Below are 20,038 nucleotides of genomic sequence, written 5' to 3' on the forward strand. Positions count from 1 at the left end.
ATAGCAATTCCATGCCACAGGAATGGTTTGGTTAGGATGTTTCCCCAGGCACCACCGTCTCCACTGCCATTAAATATGTTCACTCCTGGACACTGCTTCCATGGACTCCAGTGGTGCCACCATTGCCAATGAATTCCAAGCTCTCCCCTCATCTTTGTATCTATTTATATAATCACCATTAAAAGTACCATGTGGGAGCATTTAACCATCTGAGCATGGGTCATGTATCTGGCCCCTCTGACATCTATAGGCAGCCTTGCCTCCCACAAAACTCTTTCTGGAAGGTGACATGGAGGAAGTTTCTCTTAACACATGCCAGGGATTTGGATGCTGGGTAGCCCCCCAAATCAACCCTCACAAAAATAAGTTCTCACAGGTTGGGTTGCTAAGGCACTTGTTGGAAGACAGCTACACTGACTCAGACATAGGTAATCAAGGACCAAGATGTGGCAAGGAGGAAAACAGGGGTGGTGCAGCCTTCTACTTATGCTCATTTAATGAGGAATATCCAAGATACTGAGCTCCACTAGACACCTGCTACATAAAGCCACCCTACCAAGACTGGGAGATACAGAAGATTCATCTCATACATAGAAACAAATACAAGCAAAACAAGGAAACAAAGAAACATGCTCCAATGAAAGAACAGGAAAATTACCCAGAAAAAGAACTAAATAAAATGGAGGCAAGCAAGCTAACAGATACAGGTTTCAAAACAATGGTTATAAGGATGTTCAAGGTGCTTATGGAGAACTTCGACAAAGAGATAGCAAACATAAAAAAGGGCACAGAAACCATAAAAAAAGAACCAGTCAGAAATGAAAGCTCCAATATCTGAAATGAGGAATCAGCAGCAGGCTAGGTGGACTAGAGGATCAAATCAGCAATTTGGAAGACAAGGTAGCAGAAAGCACACAATCAGAGAAGAAAAAAGAAAAAAGAATTCTAAAAAAAATGAGGATCTTCTGAAGGACCTCTGAGAGAAAATGAAGCATAGCAACATCCCCATCATACGGGACCAGAGGGGAATAGAGAGAGCAAGGAAGTGAGAACCTATTTGAATAAATAATGACAGAAAACTTCCTTAACCTGGTGAAAGAAATAGACACACATGTCCAGGAAGCACAGAATCCCAAACATGATGAACCTAAAGAGGCCCATATCAAGACACATCATAATTAAATGGTAAAGGTTAAAGCATCAAGAGAAAGACAATTAGTTACTTACTAGGGAGTTCCCATAAGACTATCAGCTGATTTCTCAACAGAAACTTTCTAGAAGAGAAGGGATGGGCATGAAATATTCAAAATTGTGAAAAGTAAGGACCTACAATTAAGACAACCTAGCAAGGCTATCATTTAAAATTGAATGTGAAATAAAGAGCTTCCCACACAAGAAAAAGCTAAAGGAGTTTATTACCACTAAACCAGTATTATAAGAAATGCTAAAGGGTCTTCTTTAAGAAAAAAAAAAAGAGCCCTAGCTGGGTAGCTCAGTTGGTTGTGTCATTATTTTAATATACCACAGCTGCTGGTTCTATCCCCAGTCAGAGCACATACAAGAATCAACTAATAAATGCATAAATAAGTGGGACAACAAATCAATGTTTTTATCTCTCCCTCTCCCTTCTCTCTATAAAATAATAAAATTTTTAAACAAAGGGAAGAAAGAAAAAAAAGAGGAACATAATTATAAGAAATAAAATGACATGTGTCTTTGTATGCCAGTGTTTTTGAGTTTTTTGGGTAGATACTCAGTAAAAGGATTGCTGGATCATATTGTTGTTCTAGTCTTAATTTTTTGAGGAACCACCATGCTGTCTTCCATAATGGCTGTACCAGTTTACATTCCTATCAGCAGTGATGAGGGTTCCTTTTTCTCCACTGCCGCGGACCAGTGCAGCTCATAATTCTGGGTCTTGAGGGAGAATGGTGTGGAATTAAGAAAACAGACTTATTAAGAAAAAAGGATGGGATCGGGAGGCCTCTTCAATGCTGATGGCAATATCTGAGCGCCCATAGCCCCAGTTTGCTTTATTATATAGCCATATGCAAATCAAGGAAGTCCTTGATACAAAGTTACACATCTGAGGCAAAAACATGAACTCTCCCAAGGCATAAACAGGAATCCCCCCACCATGCATAAGCGAAATCAACCAACATCTGAACAAAGAGTGAGAGGAAGGGCATGTAAATTGCTTCCAGCAACTTAAGCAAGCAAGTGAAGTGGGTGCAAATACTCAGCATCATAGCCAATATGGAGGTGGGGGGGAGAGAACTTAGCCTTTTGCTAAACCTCAAATTTACAAAGGTATTTTTGCCACTTGCAGCCTACATCACTCCACAGCCTCTCCAACACTTATTATCTGTCTTGTTGATAACATCCAGTCTAACAGGTGTGAACAGATATTTTATTGTAGTTTTAATGTGCATTTCTCAAATAGCTAGTGAAGATGAGCATCTTTTCATATGTCTGTTGGCCATTTGTATGTTTTCTTTATAAAATAAAAAGTACAAATTGATAGTCACAGAATAGTCACAGGAATGTAAAGTACAACATAGGAAATATAGTGAATAATATTGTAATAACTATGTATGGTGCTAGAAGGGTACTGGAAATATCAGGGGGACACCTTGTAAGGAATATGGTTGTCTAACCCTTATGCTGTACACCTGAAACCAATACAAAATAATATTGGACTATATTCAGAGTGTCAGAGAAGAATTCAAGTATTATATCATCATCTCTGCCACAGTGTACACTCTATAATTAGAAATAGTTTTGTCTTGTAAACATGACCTTTCCTGAGTTCTCTTCTGCTGTCTCAAGATTTTTTCCTGAATATTTTAAAAGGGAAGACGTTTATAGATAATTGGTTTTGGCACATTTAGAAAGCAGTTTTCTTTAAAGTAATATATATATTCTGACAAAAATTTTTTTAAGGTGAGAGGAGGGGAGATAGAGAAGCAGATTCCCGCATGTGCCTTGACCAGGATCCACCAGGCAACCCCATCTGGGGATGATGCTGGCACACTGAGCTATTTTTAGTGCCTAAGGTTGACACAGACCAACTGAATTGTCTTCAGTGCTCAGGGCCACACTCGAACCAATTGAGCCACTGGTTGTAGGAGGGGAAGAGGGAGAAAAGGGGGAGAAGGAGGGGATAGAAACAGATGGTTGCTTCTTTTGTGTGTCCTGACCAGGAATCGAACCTGGAACATCCATACTCCAGGCCACACTCTATCTACTGAACCACTGGCCAGGGCCAACAAATACTTACTTTAAATTATAAATGGCAACAGTCTGGCAATAAATACCACTCCAGAAATAAATACCTGATAAGCATCAGATCATATCTCTAACAATCATAACAATAATTATCTAGTGCTTTTCTGTCTTCAGAGCATTAATTAAGAAGGCCTCTGAATAGCTGTAAAAAAGACTTTCCCGCAGTGCAATCACTCAGCATGTAAATAAAATCCAGGGAGTGGCTCTTGATTGCCTAAAACTGTAAAAGAATTATTTTTCCTTGTTCAACCACTTTATGGGAGAAACAGTATAAATGGGAGATAGAAAAAGACAGGAAAGATAAAAAGGAGAAAAGGAATCGCACACAGGAGATGAGCACTTAGCACTGCCCTGGGCTCCCTCCCAGGAACCAAGCCCAGAGAGGCCAAAAGACTGAGTAGGTCAGTGGGACAGAGAGACCAAGTCAAAACCTGAGAAGCTCTAGGAAGGTTAGGTCTTGGGGTGCGACGCAAATGGGAGCCCACAATTGAAGAGGGCATAGATAGGAAGTAGGTTGGGAGAGAGCTTTCTCATTGTGCTTCTTTTTATTTTTTGCCTCCCTCAGTTTGGCCTAGGTGCCACCTGCCCTGCTTTGTCACTATTGTGAGAGGCTGGCTGAGCTCCGTGGGATAATGCCGGTGGAGGCTGGCTGGGTGCAGAAGAATGACTGCTATGTGGGCTGACTTGCGCATTCTGAGCATTCTCTTCTTCCTCCCATCCCCTTCACAAAGTGGGGCCAGGAGATTACAGTGGAAGCAGGAGGGGGGTAGGATATACGGGTAAAATTAGATGGGAGGAGGCAGACTGGACTGCTAAGGGCAGAGAAAAGGGCATGATCAACTCAGGCCCTCTACCCTAAGGGGGTTTCTGTTCTAATATCCCTTCTACCTTGAAGTCTCCTCATATTGAGCCCCTCCCATTGGCGCATCTCAGTACTACCCTAGATCGGTGATGCCCCAGGGAGCTCACAGGAGAAAAATAACAACAGATCTGCAGAAGCAGTTTGTAGTGAGAGACATCAAACTGAATGACCTTTACCAGATATAGCAGAATTAATAATCAGAAAGAATAAGACTTTAAAATTAACAAAGTGGGCATCCTCAAAGAGATATGAATAGAAGGATATTGTTAAAGTGAAGCAGGTTACAGTTATAAAGATGAACTAAGGGAAATTCCAGATTTAAAAAATAATACTGTTTACGAAAAGACCTGAACAGAGGGTTGGACATTAGCATGAACAACGGTTGAGAGAACTGCAGGATCAGGTTGAGGATTTACCTGAAAAGATGTAGCCAACAGGCCCTGGCCGGTTGGCTCAGCGGTAGAGCGTCGGCCTAGCATGCGGAGGACCCGGGTTCAATTCCCGGCCAGGGCACACAGGAGAAGCGCCCATTTGTTTCTCCACCCCTCCGCCGCGCTTTCCTCTCTGTCTCTCTCTTCCCCTCCCGCAGCCAAGGCTCCATTGGAGCAAAGATGGCCCGGGTGCTGGGGATGGCTCTGTGGCCTCTGCCTCAGGCGCTAGAGTGGCTCTGGTCGCAACATGGCGACGCCCAGGATGGGCAGAGCATCGCCCCCTGGTGGGCAGAGCATCGCTTCCTGGTGGGCAGAGCCTCGCCCCTGGTGGGCGTGCTGGGTGGATCCCGGTCGGGCGTATGCGGGAGTCTGTCTGACTGTCTCTCCCCGTTTCCAGCTTCAGAAAAATGAAAAAAAATGAAGAAAAAAAAAAGATGTAGAACAGAAACGTAATAGTAAGAAACTGAGAGGGCTGAAGGAGAAGTGTTGACATCTACATAACAGGGGTCCCACTAGAAGAAAACAAATAGAAAAATTGTTTGTAGAAATAATGCTGAAGAATTCAGAACAGCCACTTCCCTGATATTCTGGGGTGATTTTTAGAGCTTCTTAAAAGCTACAAACTTTAAGTGGCTGCACTCCCTCCACTCATATAGAAAGAGTAAGTATTTGTTGTGAGTGTAGTTAAGTGTTAAATACATGCTTGATTCCAAATAAGCCACAGACAAAAGCTTCAGTGAGAGACAGAACAAATCCATGGAACAATTAGCAAATATTACAAATCATAAAAATATGTTGTCATCAAGTACTAAATTGGATAGAACGGTTCATAAGTTTTATGAGTATGAAGTGGTAAGTTGAGGGTGACTTCAGTGTCTTCAGGACATACCTGACGTGACATCGCTTCTTGTGAAAACTAAGCCAGCACTTCCCAAGGTGTGTAGAACATGCTCCGTAGCAGTGCTCCCCAGCCTTTTTTGGGGCCATGGACCGGTTTAACATCAGAAAATATTTTCACGGACCGACCTTTAGGGTGGGACGGATAAATGTATCATGTGACCGAGACAAGCGACAAGAGTGAGTCTTAGATGGATGTAACAGAGGGAATCTGGTCATTTTTAAAAAATAAAACATCGTTCAGACTTAAATATTAAAAAAAACAGAAATAATGTAAGTTATTTATTCTTTCTCTGCGGACCGGTACCAAATGGCCCACGGCCCGGTACCGGTCCACGACCCGGGGGTTGAGGACCACTGCTCTATAGGACAGTCTTGGTGTTGCATGTAAAGGGTTTCACAAGTAGTAGAACTTGACGATGTTTTGACTGCCCAACATCAGAACCCCATTCTTCTACGTTTGAGGAATTCTCCATTTCATGAGTCTCCAGTAGAAGTAGAGTGCCTCCCACTGTGAAAGGAAGTGGCACCTGTTTTCTCATCCTTTCCCCAACCCCAAACCCAGGCATGGGTGGATGTTCTCAGCGCTGCCAATTACATCAGCTTTCCCCAGACATTGACTTGGGACCCAATGATGCAGGAAAGCAGCTGTTCAGCAGCAACAGAGGCAACATTGGGTTTCCAGGGATGGTCATGGCAATGGGGTGCTGTCTCTTTAAACCTTCCAGAGGCTTTCTATTGCCCTTAAAGCAAACCCCAGCCTTTGTAGTGTGACATAAAACTCTTCAAGACTATAATGGCTCTTCACACACCTCGTGATCCAGAAAGACTCATTTTTCTCTTAATCCTTCAAATACTCTTCTAACCATCTCTCTCTTCTCCTCTCCCTTCTTCTCTCTCTTCTCCTCCCTCCCTCCTTCCTTATGTTGCCACACTGTTCCTTTGTTTGGACATTTCTCTTGCTCTGTCCTACATGTTTTGTGGTTAACTCCTACTTTATCCTTTAGGAAAATATTTCTCCTGAAAGGCTATGCCCTGCACCTCCACAGGAACTTGATTGTTGATGCAGCAGCTTGTTTACTTGGCATTCCACGTGCAGACCTGTGGTCTCAGTGAGGGCAGTGACTAATCCTTAGTGACATATCTCCTGTGCCCAGGACAAGGCCTGGCACAGGAGGGGCAGTCAAATATTGATTGAATGAACAAAGTTCACCCAAAAGTTATTGGGATCTAGACTGGATATCATTACATATTCCTGGCCTGCCAATTATTATACCTTCTTTCAATATTTCCCATGTTTTTATTGGAATTGAAATTTTCAATAGAAAATTTAGATCATAAACCAAAAGAGGAAAACTTATATGCATATATTTGTGTCTCAGTTATTGTTGACATAATCAAATTGGTAAGATGAGGTCTGTGAAGTATGCTTCTTAGAAAAGGGCTCTAAATACAAAATGCTGAGAATCTAAAAGTTTAGTGATAATAAATAAATATTAATATTTATAATATTATTATTATAAATATTATATATAAATATTGTATGAAATATATTATAATATTATAATATAATATAAATATAACATAAATATAATATATATAAATAATATAGTGAAATAAATGGCTCTAAAAGGGTAAATTGCTCTTTTCAATGAGATGGATGAGCTATTCCAGGAAAGCTGGAAGCCAAGTTGTGAAAGGAAATTAATATCCTAAATGAGATGGACAGCATAACCTTTTCTTTGGCAGGAGTGATTGGGCTTAGAAGTGTGTCTCCAACATGGAAAACAGACAGTCAATAACTGATTGACTTGTGAATGTCTGGGGGTGGACAGCTCCAAGGGCTGGGTGGATAGCTCTGCCTTCTGCTCTGCCTGGTACTCTGCAGGTCACAAAACACTGTCACCCACCGACTAGGGAGGTGGATAGTGTGGGTGTGACTGTTCCCATTCTACAGTTGAGTAAACTAAGGCCCAAAGTGTTTAAATGATTTTTCCAAGGTCACCCAGATAGTAGATGTGAACGCCAGAAATGAAATGCAGGTCTACATATCTTTCTTCATTACAGCATAAGTTTACAAAGATGATTTTCAAAGACTGAATCAAGTGGAATGAATTTTAAACAGTCACATCAATAATTACAATAATTATTTTAAGGCTTATATGTTTAAAAAAATGTATAACTTATTCCTGTAGTAGCTCAGTTCCCTACAGTAATTAGGAAAAGCTTGGGATCGAATGCTTCATTAATAGGACTTTTTACCATCTAATAAGAAAGGGATTCAGAACAGCAAGGCTGCTTTGCTCAAGGGCAGCTATTTTTCATACAACAGTTACATAAAGGATTCTCCCAGGAGGCCTGCCTTCCCTCAGAATGAAAGGTCTTGCTTGGCATATGTGTACAGGTTGGAGATAAGCAAATCATCAGGGAAAGGCAACGAGTCTTTATTGCTTAAAAATCTTACAAATCTAATGTTATGGGTTGATTCATGTCCCCCTAAAGCATATGTTGAAATTCTAACAGGGTCCCCAGGGACCTGTGACTGTGACCTTTTTTTTTTTTTTTTTTATCTTCTATTTCTTTTTTTTTTTATTAAATAATTTTATTTTTTTAATGGGGTGACATCAATAAATCAGGATACATATATTCAAAGATAACAAGACCAGGGTATCTTGTCATTCAATTATGATGCATACCCGTCACCCAAAGTCAGATTGTCCTCTGTCACCTTCTATCTTGTTTTCTTTGTGCCCCTCCCCCTCCCCCTTTCCCTCTCCCATTCCTCCCTCCCCCCCGTAACCACCACACTCTTATCAATGTCTCTTAGTTTCACTTTTATGTCCCACCTACGTATGGAATAATGCAGTTCCTGGTTTTTTCTGATTTACTTATTTCGCTTCGTATCATGTTATCTAGATCCCACCATTTTGCTGTAAATGTTCCGATGTCATCATTTCTTATGGCTGAGTAGTATTCCATAGTGATGTGCCACATCTTCTTTATCCAGTCATCTATTGACGGGCTTTTTGGTTGTTTCCATGTCCTGGCCACTGTGAACAATGCTGCAATAAACATGGGGCTGCATGTGTCTTTACGTATCAATGTTTCTGAGTTTTGGGGGTATATACCCAGTAGAGGGATTGCTGGGTCATAAGGTAGTTCTATTTTCAGTTTTTTGAGGAACCACCATACTTTCTTCCATAATGGTTGTACTACTTTACATTCCCACCAACAGTGTATGAGGGTTCCTTTTTCTCCACAGCCTCTCCAACATTTGCTATTACCTGTCTTGCTAATAATAGCTAATCGAACAGGTGTGAGGTGGTATCTCATTGCTGTTTTGATTTGCATTTCTCTAATAGCTAAAGAAGATGAGCATCTTTTCATATATCTGTTGGCCATTTGTATTTCTTCCTGGGAGAAGTGTCTATTCATATCCTCTTCCCATTTTTTTATGGGATTGTTTGTTTGTTTGTTGTTGAGTTTTATGAGTTCTTTGTATATTTTGGATATTAGGCCCTTATCTGAGCTGTTGTTTGAAAATATCATTTCCCATTTAGTTGGCTTTCTGTTTATTTTGTTATCAGTTTCCCTTGCTGAGCAAAAACTTCTTAGTCTGATGTAGTCCCATTCATTAATTTTTGCCTTCACTTCTCTGTGACCTTTTGTGAACATAGGGTCTTTGTAGATCCAGTCAAGTTAAAATGAGGTCATTAAGGTGGGTCGTAATCCAATGTGACTGAAATCCTTATAAGTGGGAAATTTGAACACAGTCATGCTGAGAGAGGAAAACAGCATGTGAAGACAGAGATGAACAGAGAGAACACCATGTGATGGTAGAGGCAAGGTGGGAGGGCTGTAACTACAAGCCAAGGAGCACCAAGGATTGACAGTCATGACCAGAAGCTAGGAAGAAACAAGGAAGGATTCTCCCCAGAGCCTCAGAGAGAGCATAGCCCTGTTGGCAGCCTGGTTTCAGACTTCTAGCCTCCAGAACTGTGAGACAATAAATTTCCATTGTTTAAGCCACCATGTTTGTGAGACTTTGTAATGGCAGCCCTAGAAAACAAATACATCTTGTAACACACTGTAATCAAGGAAGTTGTCATAAGCAGATCAAGCACTAGAATAACAACAGACCACAACAAAATGAGCCAGGAGAACAATAAAACTGTGTCTGGAGACTGAAGGTTTGTTACATCCCAAAAAACAAAGAGCCGGTATAAAACGAGGGTTGTCGCTCAAAACTGAGCAAACGCAAAGGCCATATTATGGCTTCTTTTTATTATTATTATGAAATATGGTAGACATATAAACAAATATAGAAAATAATGCAACAAACATCTATGTACCCACAACTCAGTTTAAGAAACGAAAAGACAATTAGAGTTCCTTATTTACCCCCACCCTTCCTTTTCCTTCATCCCCAAAAGTAGCCATTTGGAGATATGAGTCTGTATAGGTCTCTTGATTTCAGCACATCTGACAGGAAAGCACAGACTGAATTCTTTTCTGTACTATCATTTCAAGGATATTAGTATAGCAAACAGCCTTAAAAGATAGAGTGTCTCTCTCTGGAGCAAAGGTCAGGCAGGTGTACTGCCCATTATAAAAGATACTTTGGTCCCCTAAGCTCGTGGTTCCTCTTCTATAGCACAACCCACCAGTATGCATGTAGCCATCCATCCCGTCCTGTTCACATCATCTTCAGGGTAGTTGGGGGCAAGAGGAATTGATGCTAATATGAAGATGCTCGTGGTGCTTACTGTGACTAGGGTACTAAAGTCTTCTGTTTCCGACGCGGGAGTTTGTTTCTTCTATCAGTGTTGATGAAACTGTGGCAAGTGGGGTAAATTCTAAGATCCTTCAAAGCTTTAGCAACCGTTATCTTAAATTTGGTGTTTATCATTTTCGTGTTGTAAATTTTACTGAAGATGTATATTTAAAAATATAGTATTGTTTTGCTGGCTTACAAAGTTTACATAAATAGAGTCATGCAGTATGTATCCATCAGCAACTGCTCTTTCTCTCAATTTATCTTCTTGAGTCATCTGTACTGATCCATTTTTAGCTCATTCATTTTTAACAACCAAATAGCATTTTATTGTATGAATAAAGATTATTTATTCATACACCTGTTTTTTAGCTTACTTTTGTTGCTATTTAGATTGTTTCCAAATTTTGTTACTGCAACCAGTGCTTGCAGTGAACATTCTAGTTCGTGATTCCTTGTGCATATGTAAGAGAGTAGTTCTTGTGCATAAATTTAGGAGTAGAAATGCTGGAATGTAAAGTGAACTCACCTTCAGCTTTAAGGGATATTGCTAACCTGCTCTCTGAGGTGGTTGTACCAAATAACATTTTCATAAACAATATTCAAGTGTTTCTGTTTCTCTACATTCTTGCAAGCAAATGTGGTAATTGTCATAGTTTGAGGCTTTACATTTCTAATGAGTGTAAAGTTTTGGACATCTTTTCACATGTTCTTTGGTCATTTTTCTCCTCTTCAGTTGCTATTTATATCTTTTACATATTTTTAAGTTGGTTGTTTGTTTTTCTTTTGAGAATAAAAGTTTCTTTACATATTCAAAATACTTATATTTTGTTTTTTATATATGTAGAAATAACATCTCATGGTCTGTAGCTTGTCTCTTCCCTTCGTGTATGGAGTTTCTCCATACAGCTTCCCAGCAGGATAGTATGAGAAATTTAAAGATTTCACAGTGGAATGGTAGGAGAAGCCTATATTTATAGGGATGTTCAGTGGAGCCAGGAATTCAAAATAGTGATGAGAGTATTATCTGATCAAGCATTATGTGGAGTCGGTGACACAAGCCCCTTGGGTTGCAGTCATGATTCTCCCATAGCTGAGTATCTTTGGGGAAATCATATCACTTATTCTATAAATGGAACCTTTCGACTAGATGATCTCCCTGAACACTTTCCCAGATTTAAGGTTCTCTGACACTGTGTCAAAGTCACATGCAACAGGCAGGCAATGGTAGACCTATGTGGATGAGCCCAACTTCACTATAACTTGGGAAGTAACTGACCAGCTTCTCTGTTGTACTCCCTGACTCCCTCACATGGATAGCCACTTTGTCCTTCATGTGCTCACAGTGCTTTCTCACACTGCTGCTGCACTGTCATCACATTATACTGTTGGTGACAAAACCATTTGTCTCTCTAAGTCAATGAGCTCCTCAAGAACAAGGTTGCCCTTAGTACATCCCCAGCACCTCCCATAGCTCCTGACTCGGTGAAATGTTTGGTGAGTGACAGAGGGATCAGGGCAGCATAGGAAGAAGGTATGGAAAGAGGGAGAAAATAAGGAAGGAGACAGGGAGGGAAGGAGGGAAGAAGTGAAGGAAGGAAAGAACAGAGAACCTAAACACCACCCCAAGATATACACCCAGTGAACATGACAGAGTTACAAAAACAATCACACATTAGGAAAAGGAACCATTTGCAAATACTGCAATAGCTGTTTTATAAGTGGAGTCACTTTTTCAAGATCACACAGGAAAACAGTGGTGTGCTTAATAATGGAAACCAATAATCTCTGATTCTTAATCAGATGTTCTGACTAACAGAGCCAACAACCTCATTATGTTAACAAAACCAAACTAGATTTTGAATTAAACTTATAATTCTCCTTATGCAATAAAACTATATTACTTATAATTCTGAACTTCTCCCTACTGACATGTTTTCAAAGATTAAAAAGGGAGTCTCTAAGCTTTAAGACCTCTCATATTCATGATTTATATAATATCAGAGATGGGAGTACTTAAATAATTCTTCTCCCTTAGCTGTAATACAATCCTATGCCTGTAATAAACATAGGAGGAAAACAAGATCTATGTAATAAAAACTGGTCCATTGTCATGACAGTAGGGAGAAGCAACAGGAGGGAAAGTTGTGGCTCTTAAGAACAGTGTGCTGCAAGGTGTCGGGGCCATTACGCATGGTCAGTGCCCTGCTCTTCGTTTAGTTTTGTCTTTACACGGCTCACTTCATTGTACCAGCGTAATCCAATTTTCTCAGTCGCACATTAGCTTCTGGAAAGGCAAAGCACATTTTGAATAGGGCTCTTTTATCCTTTCCTGGGGGTAATGCATTATCTGTTCATCTTGAAAAACAGCCCAATGTTTTCTATCTCCAACTTTAATTTTTTTTTGCAATTTATTATAATAGTATCTCTGAGTTTGTTTTTATTATAATTAGTAAGATCATTACTAAATAATAAAAAAGTAAGCGGGTTACATGATCCAGACCAGGAATGAAATTAGGGTGTGGAGATGAGCAGTGGATTGGGGACAGCAGGGCAGTGATGCGTCTGTTCTCCTCCCCCAGCAGACCTCCTTCCCGACAGCCCAGACTCAGTACCGCCAGACACCAGCGTCCAGACGTTGATGTATTGCTGACAAATGGGGCACAAACACTACATGGCTTCTTTGAAACCGTACTTCCCAAAGTGTAGGCTCCAATACACATGCATCAGACTCCCCCAACATGCTTATTAAGAATGCATATTTTTTCTGACCAGGCGGTGGTGCAGTGGATAAAGCATTGGACTGGGATGCAGAGGACCCAGGTTCGAAACCCCAAGGTCTCCGCCTTGAGCACAGGCTCATCTGGCTTGAGCGCAGGCTCACCAGCTTGAGCACGGAGTCGCTGGTTTGAGCATGGGATCATAGATATGACTCCACAGTCACTGGCTTGAGCCCAAAGGTCACTGGCATGAAGCCCAAGGTCGCTGGCTTGAGCAAGGGGTCACTCACTCTGCTGTAGCTCTCCGGTCAAGACACATATGAGAAAGCAATCATTAGACAACTAAGGTGCCGCAACGAAGAATTGATGCTTCTCATCTCTCTCCCTTCCTGTCTGTCTGTCCCTATCTGTCCCTCTCTCTGTCTCTCTCTATCTCTGTTATACACACACACACACACACACACACACACACAGTGCATATTTTAAAGTTCTGTTTGTGATCTGCTAAAACAGAAATGCTGGGGGTGGACTTGAGGGACCTGAGTACTAAAAAGCACACTAAGGTTTGAGAATCACTGCCTTAGAATAAATTGTGGGGGGAAAAATGGAGGGAAATCCCTTCTTGCACTATGGATCGAAGAAGGAAGATGGAGGCTGAATTCTAAGTAAAGAAAGAGGAAGCAAACAAGCTAAGGATGAAGCTTGCCTGGTTCACAGCTTTCCTTAGGTTTACCACAGTTCTGACTACTGTAGACTTAAGCCAGACTAAACTGTGCTCTACAAACATGTATTGTATAATACTGATGACTGTGTTACAAACCTCAAAAGTGGAACTGCTTCTAAACTAATTCATTCTGTCAGCACTAGAGATGTCAAAGATGAAGTCTGCAGCTTCTAAAAGAGCCAGGCATGGAAACTAACAGATAAAAACTGATGGTCCACAGTGAGATACCACTTGAACCTCCCCCCACACCCACACACACAGACACACTAGGGTGGTTATAATAAAAAAGGCAATAAGAAGTGTTGGCAAGGATGTGGAGAACTTGGAACTCTATACATTGCTGGTAATGTAAATGTGAATGATACACGTCTTTGGAAAACATTTTGGCAGTTCCTCAAAAAGTTAAACATAGTTACTATGTCATTCAGGAATTCTACTCCTAGGTATATACTCAAAAGAATTGAAAACATATGTTCACACAAAACTTGAATACAACTGTTCTTAGCAATATTGTTTGTAATAGCCAAAAAATTGAAACAACCAAAATGTCCATGAACCAAAGAATATATAAATACATGTGGTGTATTTGTATAATGGAATATTATTTAACAATAAAAATAAATAAAGTATCAATACATGCTATAATATGGAAGAACCCTGGAAACATTATGCTAAGTGAAATAAACCAGATACCAAAGGACATATATATTATTCCACTTATATGAAATGTCCAGAATTAGGCAAGACAGAAATTGGATCAGTGGTCACCAGGGAGGGATTGAGGGAAGGAGATGAGGAGTAACAGCTAATAGGTAAAGGGTCTCCTTTTGGGATGATGAAAATATTCTAGAATTAGTGGTGACAATTGCACAGCTCTTGAATACACTAAGTTGTGTAGTATGTGAATTATATCTCAATTTTTAAAAGGGATAGAAGGAATGTCCAAGAAAAATGTAGTAAATTTGACTATAGGGGAAAAATGGTTTGGGACTGCTTATAGGACAAGCTCACTTGTATTGCCTTCTACTCACACTCACAACACATCTGACACCAGATGTGGGTTTTCCACACATCAAGCAATTCTTTGACACTAGCTGTATGTCTTACCATTCAATTCAGCTCTGACACTGCCTACCTGACACCATAGCCCATAGGTTAAGGGTTCAGTCCCACACGAGTGCCCATCTCTAATTTTCAGAATGCCAATTGCAAGTTCAGGTTGTCACTGATGCTTCTGACCAAGCAGCTATAAATCAGAGGTTTCTTGACAGGAGAATGCCAAGATAAAAGTGGTCTCTGAGGAAGTATAGCGATGGGAATAAGAAGGCTAGATAGGGTGCTGTCAAGAAGGTTCACAGCAACAAAGAACAGAACACTGAGATTGTCACTGGCAGTGGAAGGGAGGACCTGGGTATGGACAGTATGAAGAAGACAGAACAGTAGAACTTGATGACTTCTTGGTTGAGGAAGCTAAAGAGACAGAATCAAGGATCATTGTTTGGTTTCAGGCTTAGATGCCAGTGTAGTGGGGCTATTCACCAAAGAAAGGACTTCAGAAGAGATTAAAGGCAGGGGTAAAGAGATTCCATTTCTGACAGGTTGCGTTTAAAGTGCCTGTGGAGCATCCAGAGCCTAGGAAAGAGGCCTGCCCTAGTGATGGGGTTTTGCCCTAGTGATGGGGTTTTGGCAGCTACCAGCTGCAGCATAATTTCTATGGTAACACATAGAGCGGAGGCACAAGGAAGTGTTCCCTTCATAAGCAAGCACTTCTTCTCAAATTAATAAATTACTCCTGGCCTGTTTTAACATTTAAAAATCAAGTTAGCTTAATGAAGGAGAATAATATCAGTGGACCAAAGAGTATATAATATCCATGCTATTCTGTTTCCACTCAATCTCCATTTGGAACACGTGATAGATATTCAAGGTTTAACTTCAAGATTTTCTTCATTTTCTAATGGAGTTTTCACAAGAACACTAAGGCTTTAATACATTGGAGGGGGGTCTTACATGAAAGATCAGATTTTACTTTTTCTTTTTTACCTTGCCTTCTATTTTGTTCTTCCCATGTTGTCTGTGGTATTGTAAAAACTGAAGGAAAACACCCAAACCATCTAGAGCAGGGGTCCCCAAACTTTTTACACAGGGGGCCAGTTCACTGTCCCTCAGACCATTGGAGGGCTGGACTATAAAAAAAACTATGAACAAATCCCTATGCATACTGCACATATCTTATTTTAAAGTAAAAAAACAAAACGGGAACAAATATAACATTTAAAATAAAGAACAAGTAAATTTAAATCAACAAACTGACCAGTATTTCAATGGGAACTATGCTCCTCTCACTGACCACCAATGAAAGAGGTGCCCCTTCTGGAAGTGCGGCGGGGGCCGGATAAATGGCCTCAGGGGGCTGCATGTGGCCTGCAGGCCGTAGTTTGGGGACCCCTGATCTAGAGCAAGGGTCACAGTTCAATGTCTTGTCTTTAAAAGGCCACAACAATGTTAAATCCTTGGGCTGACTTGTGAATTCTGAAGGAGCCATGGAGCTGCAGATACAGAAGCGCAGTCCGCATCAGGGGTTGATTTATGGCGTGAAACAGGGCAGAGAGAAGAAGGCTCGGTTCCTCTGGTATTTGTTGCTAGGGAAGCATCAAGCCATCTGCTGGGCTCTAAGAAAACATGACAATAACGTTTTGGTTTAAAGCAAAGAATGATTTTCCAAAGTGAAAATAAAGTTTGTCAGCAATTGAGGCTCTTGTAGGTCTTTATTTATTTTTTAAAGATATTTGTATCTGTAGCATTTATATTCAAATAAGAAGGACATTAATACATTTCCTTTTCTGTCTTGGGCTTATTCTCAAAATCTTGGGCTGACTGCCCATCTCAAACTCTTCAGCTTGCCATTTGAAGCCTTTGTAATTTGGCCTCACCCAAACCACTTAAATCAGATTTTGACGGGTTGGACCTAGGCATCCGTTTTTTAAAAAAAAATTTCCCTGGTGATTTGAATGTGTAATCAAGGTTGAGAGCCACTGTGCTTAAAATATCAACGAGGAAAACACAGCTGAGGCATTTAGACTTTCTCTAGTCAGAAGTAAATATGAGAAATTAAAGTTTTTCAGAGCTTCAAGTGGCAGCGATGATATGTGTGTGTGTGTGCGTGCGCACGGACGTGCGCGTGTGATGTGCATGACCTCTCTGCCCTGGCCAACAGGTAACCGCTGTGCGGGTGTATGTGAACAGCTCTTCGGAGAACCTGGACTACCCGGTCCTGGTCGTGGTTCGCCAACAGAAAGAGGTGCTGTCCTGGCAGGTTCCTCTGCTCTTCCAAGGACTGTAAGTGGGTCTTTTCCTAGACAACTTCACTATATTGTTTTCTTTCAATGGCCAAATGGGTTTCTTCCGTAGTGAAATGAGAAATCTGACACTTGGAATGTGGCATATTATGCATACTCAGTGCAAACACTGGTTGTGGTACATACCCTGACGTGTTCAGCTCTGTTCAATTTCCATCCCCTTTGAACAACTCTGCCTAGATTTGTAGCACCTGGAAGAACTTTTATCATTTTAATTCTATTCAGAACTAAATAAATGTTCTATAGCTCTTGATTGGTTAGTGGGTCATCCACTGAGGTCCAGGCCGGGCCCAGCAGTCAACTTATGTAAGTAACACTTCCAACGTTCTCCAAAATGCTCAACAAGTATGCATTCTTCACTCTATAACATTTATTGAGCACTACTAGGTCATAGGTGCTGGAGATACAACAGTGAGAGGAAAAAGCCCCACCCTTGTCGAATTTATATATTTTTTTCATAGTGGAAACTATACAGGGCACTATAGGACTATAAAAAAAAACAAAACATAAGAAGCAGAGGGCATTCAGACATGGATGTATGGTATATGTTAACTGTTTTTAAAGGTTGAGGAATTTGAGAATTAAAATGCTGGCTTGGACTTTGGGCTTTCTGTATATTCCATTTAGCAAAAGCTTGAAGAATGGAAAAATAGAATCACCTGGTTGTTTTATCAGGACAGGTTCCCTTTTATAAATTGACATTTTGCTCACTAGATTAGGAAGATGGTTTAGTGTAACGCAGTCACCTCCTAAGTGAACTGATCAGCACTAAAAGACCTCACATCTCTGGAATTATGTCATAGAGCTCTATGCCAAAAACACTGCCTCTAAAATCACTATCAGTAGGACCAGTGTGGAATGTGAAATATAAGGCCTTGAAAACAAAGTTGGGGGGAAGTGAGATGCAATGAGCTTCTTCCCCTACCTGTTCACTGAGCCTCTCTCTCTCTCTCTCTCTCTCTCTCTCTCTCTCTCTCTCATTCTGGCCGGCTTTTCCCTCCATTGGCTGCTACAGACACCAGAGGACCTACAACTACCAGGAAGTGAGCCGTACCTTATGTCCCTCAGAAGCGACCAATGAAACAGGACCGCTGGAGCAACTGATATTTGTAGATATAGCATCTATGGCACCCCTGGGTGCCCAGTACAAACTGCGGGTTACCAAGATCAAGCACTTCCAGCTACAGTAAGCAAGACTCCCTGAGCCTTTCTCTGTTCATGCATCTGGTCCTCCTGTGCTTGCGCGTGCTCAATCCAGCTTCCTGCCTTTCAGAGCAGCACTCTAGAAGGAAATTATCTACTTAGCATATTGTCTTAGCACCTTCTGAGCTCCCCTGCTCACAGCTGGGCAGCTGGGTTTTATCTGTTCTGTGCACTAGGGAGGCAGTAGGGGACACGGGCAGAGAGGAAGGGCGGTTGGCCTCAGAGGTGTGTCCGTTCTCAGGGGTCTGGGGGCGGGCCCTGCCCTGTCTGCAGTCCAAGCGGGAGTCACTGGGGACTGCGGACTTTGTATTGCTCCCCAATATCACTCTCCTGAAGGAAGCTTTGGTTTTGTTTTAAGGAAGACCTTAAATAATTATTTTTTTCTATTCTTATTGCTATTCCAGTTTTCTCCTTCCAGGTTAAGAATGTAGATAGAAAATAATACGTTATGTGGTTTTATTCTTTGTGCAAAAACTAGTGACTGGTTTCTCCTTCTCCTAGCACTACCATTCTTTGTGACAAAATCAACCGGGATACACCATCTCAAATTGTTTTTATTAGAACTAGAGTACAACAAATTTAGTTTGGTGGCATTGTCCCCAAGGGGTTTGTTCTAGTCCTAAATTTACTCTGTAAAACATTGTGTAAATCTGTTGGAAAATTTAAACAGAAAGGCTAGCTATTCCTAATAAGGCCAGAAACTCCAAGGACCTTTCTGCATTATCCAACCCTAAGCTCAAGGCTGTTTAAGGATTCAAACTATTTATTGACCTCTCGATGTTTTGAATAAAGTTTAAATGAAAATACAGGGTGGGGCAAAAGTAAGCTTACATTTGTGAGTACATGAAACACAGTTTATTCTTCTGTTATTTATTAATTATTGTATTTTCATATGAACAACTTGTAAACCTACTTTTGCCCCACCGTGTAATGTTAAATTGGTTATATTCAAATTAGAATTTGTACTCATCAAAAGCATCACTAGGAGAATGAAAAGATGAGCAATAAACTAGGAGAATATATTTCCAACATACATAATGGCAAAAAGCTCATCTTCAAAATCTAGAAAGAATTTCTACAAATCAACAAGAAAAAAATAGGCAAATTCCTGGTTGCTGCACCCATTTACCACCTACCTTTCTGTGGCTCTGGCTTCTAGTGGGCAGGAACCTTGTAGCCTTGGAGTCTGGGCACTGCTCTGGGGTGGTTGGCACCCCGAGGTGTGCAAGTCTGTCTGTCCAGACACAGGTCCAGAGTCAGCTTCATGGGAACAAATAGGTTTTCTTAGACAAAAATGAGGCACTCTCAGGAGCAGAAACTATACTTGAGAAAACAGTTGAGACCTGGACCTCTCACTAGAACTTTGGGGCAGAGAAGGAAGAGTCTCAAAAGGGTAGTCAATGTTCATATTTACCCAGTGGGTGGGGCGGAGAGATATATGCATAATATAAATACACTCAAATATGCCAAGTAAAGACATAGAATGTAGAGTAGAATTAAAAAAAAAAAAAGACAACTAAGTATATGTTGCTTACAAGAGCGCAACCTTAAATAAAAGAACCTATAAATGTTGTAAATGGCCCTGGCCAGATAGCTCAGCTGGTTTGGGCATTATCCTGAAGTGCAGAGGTTGCCAATTCGATCCCCAGTCAGGGCACATGCAAGAGCAGGTGGATGTTCCTGTCTCTCTCTCTTTCCCTCTCTTCCTTCCTCTCTCTCTAAAATCAATATTATAAACACTTTTTTAAATATTGTAAATAAAAAGACAGTAAAAGATATA

General features: G+C 40.8%; 1 protein-coding gene across 4 annotated transcripts in view; it reads left to right on the forward strand.

The window, feature by feature from the left end:
* SIDT1 (SID1 transmembrane family member 1) overlaps positions 1-20,038 on the forward strand; it is a 103,857-nt gene that overhangs the window by 15,382 nt on the left and 68,437 nt on the right. For all 4 annotated transcript variants that reach the window (XM_066241299.1, XM_066241300.1, XM_066241301.1 and 1 more), the window contains exons 2-3: positions 16,914-17,035; positions 18,071-18,241. In XM_066241299.1, coding sequence (XP_066097396.1) covers positions 16,914-17,035; positions 18,071-18,241 — 293 coding nt within the window. The remainder of the gene's footprint in view (positions 1-16,913; positions 17,036-18,070; positions 18,242-20,038) is intronic.

The sequence above is a fragment of the Saccopteryx bilineata genome, chromosome 8 (assembly GCF_036850765.1).
Source record: "Saccopteryx bilineata isolate mSacBil1 chromosome 8, mSacBil1_pri_phased_curated, whole genome shotgun sequence".
Taxonomy (NCBI): domain Eukaryota; kingdom Metazoa; phylum Chordata; class Mammalia; order Chiroptera; family Emballonuridae; genus Saccopteryx; species Saccopteryx bilineata.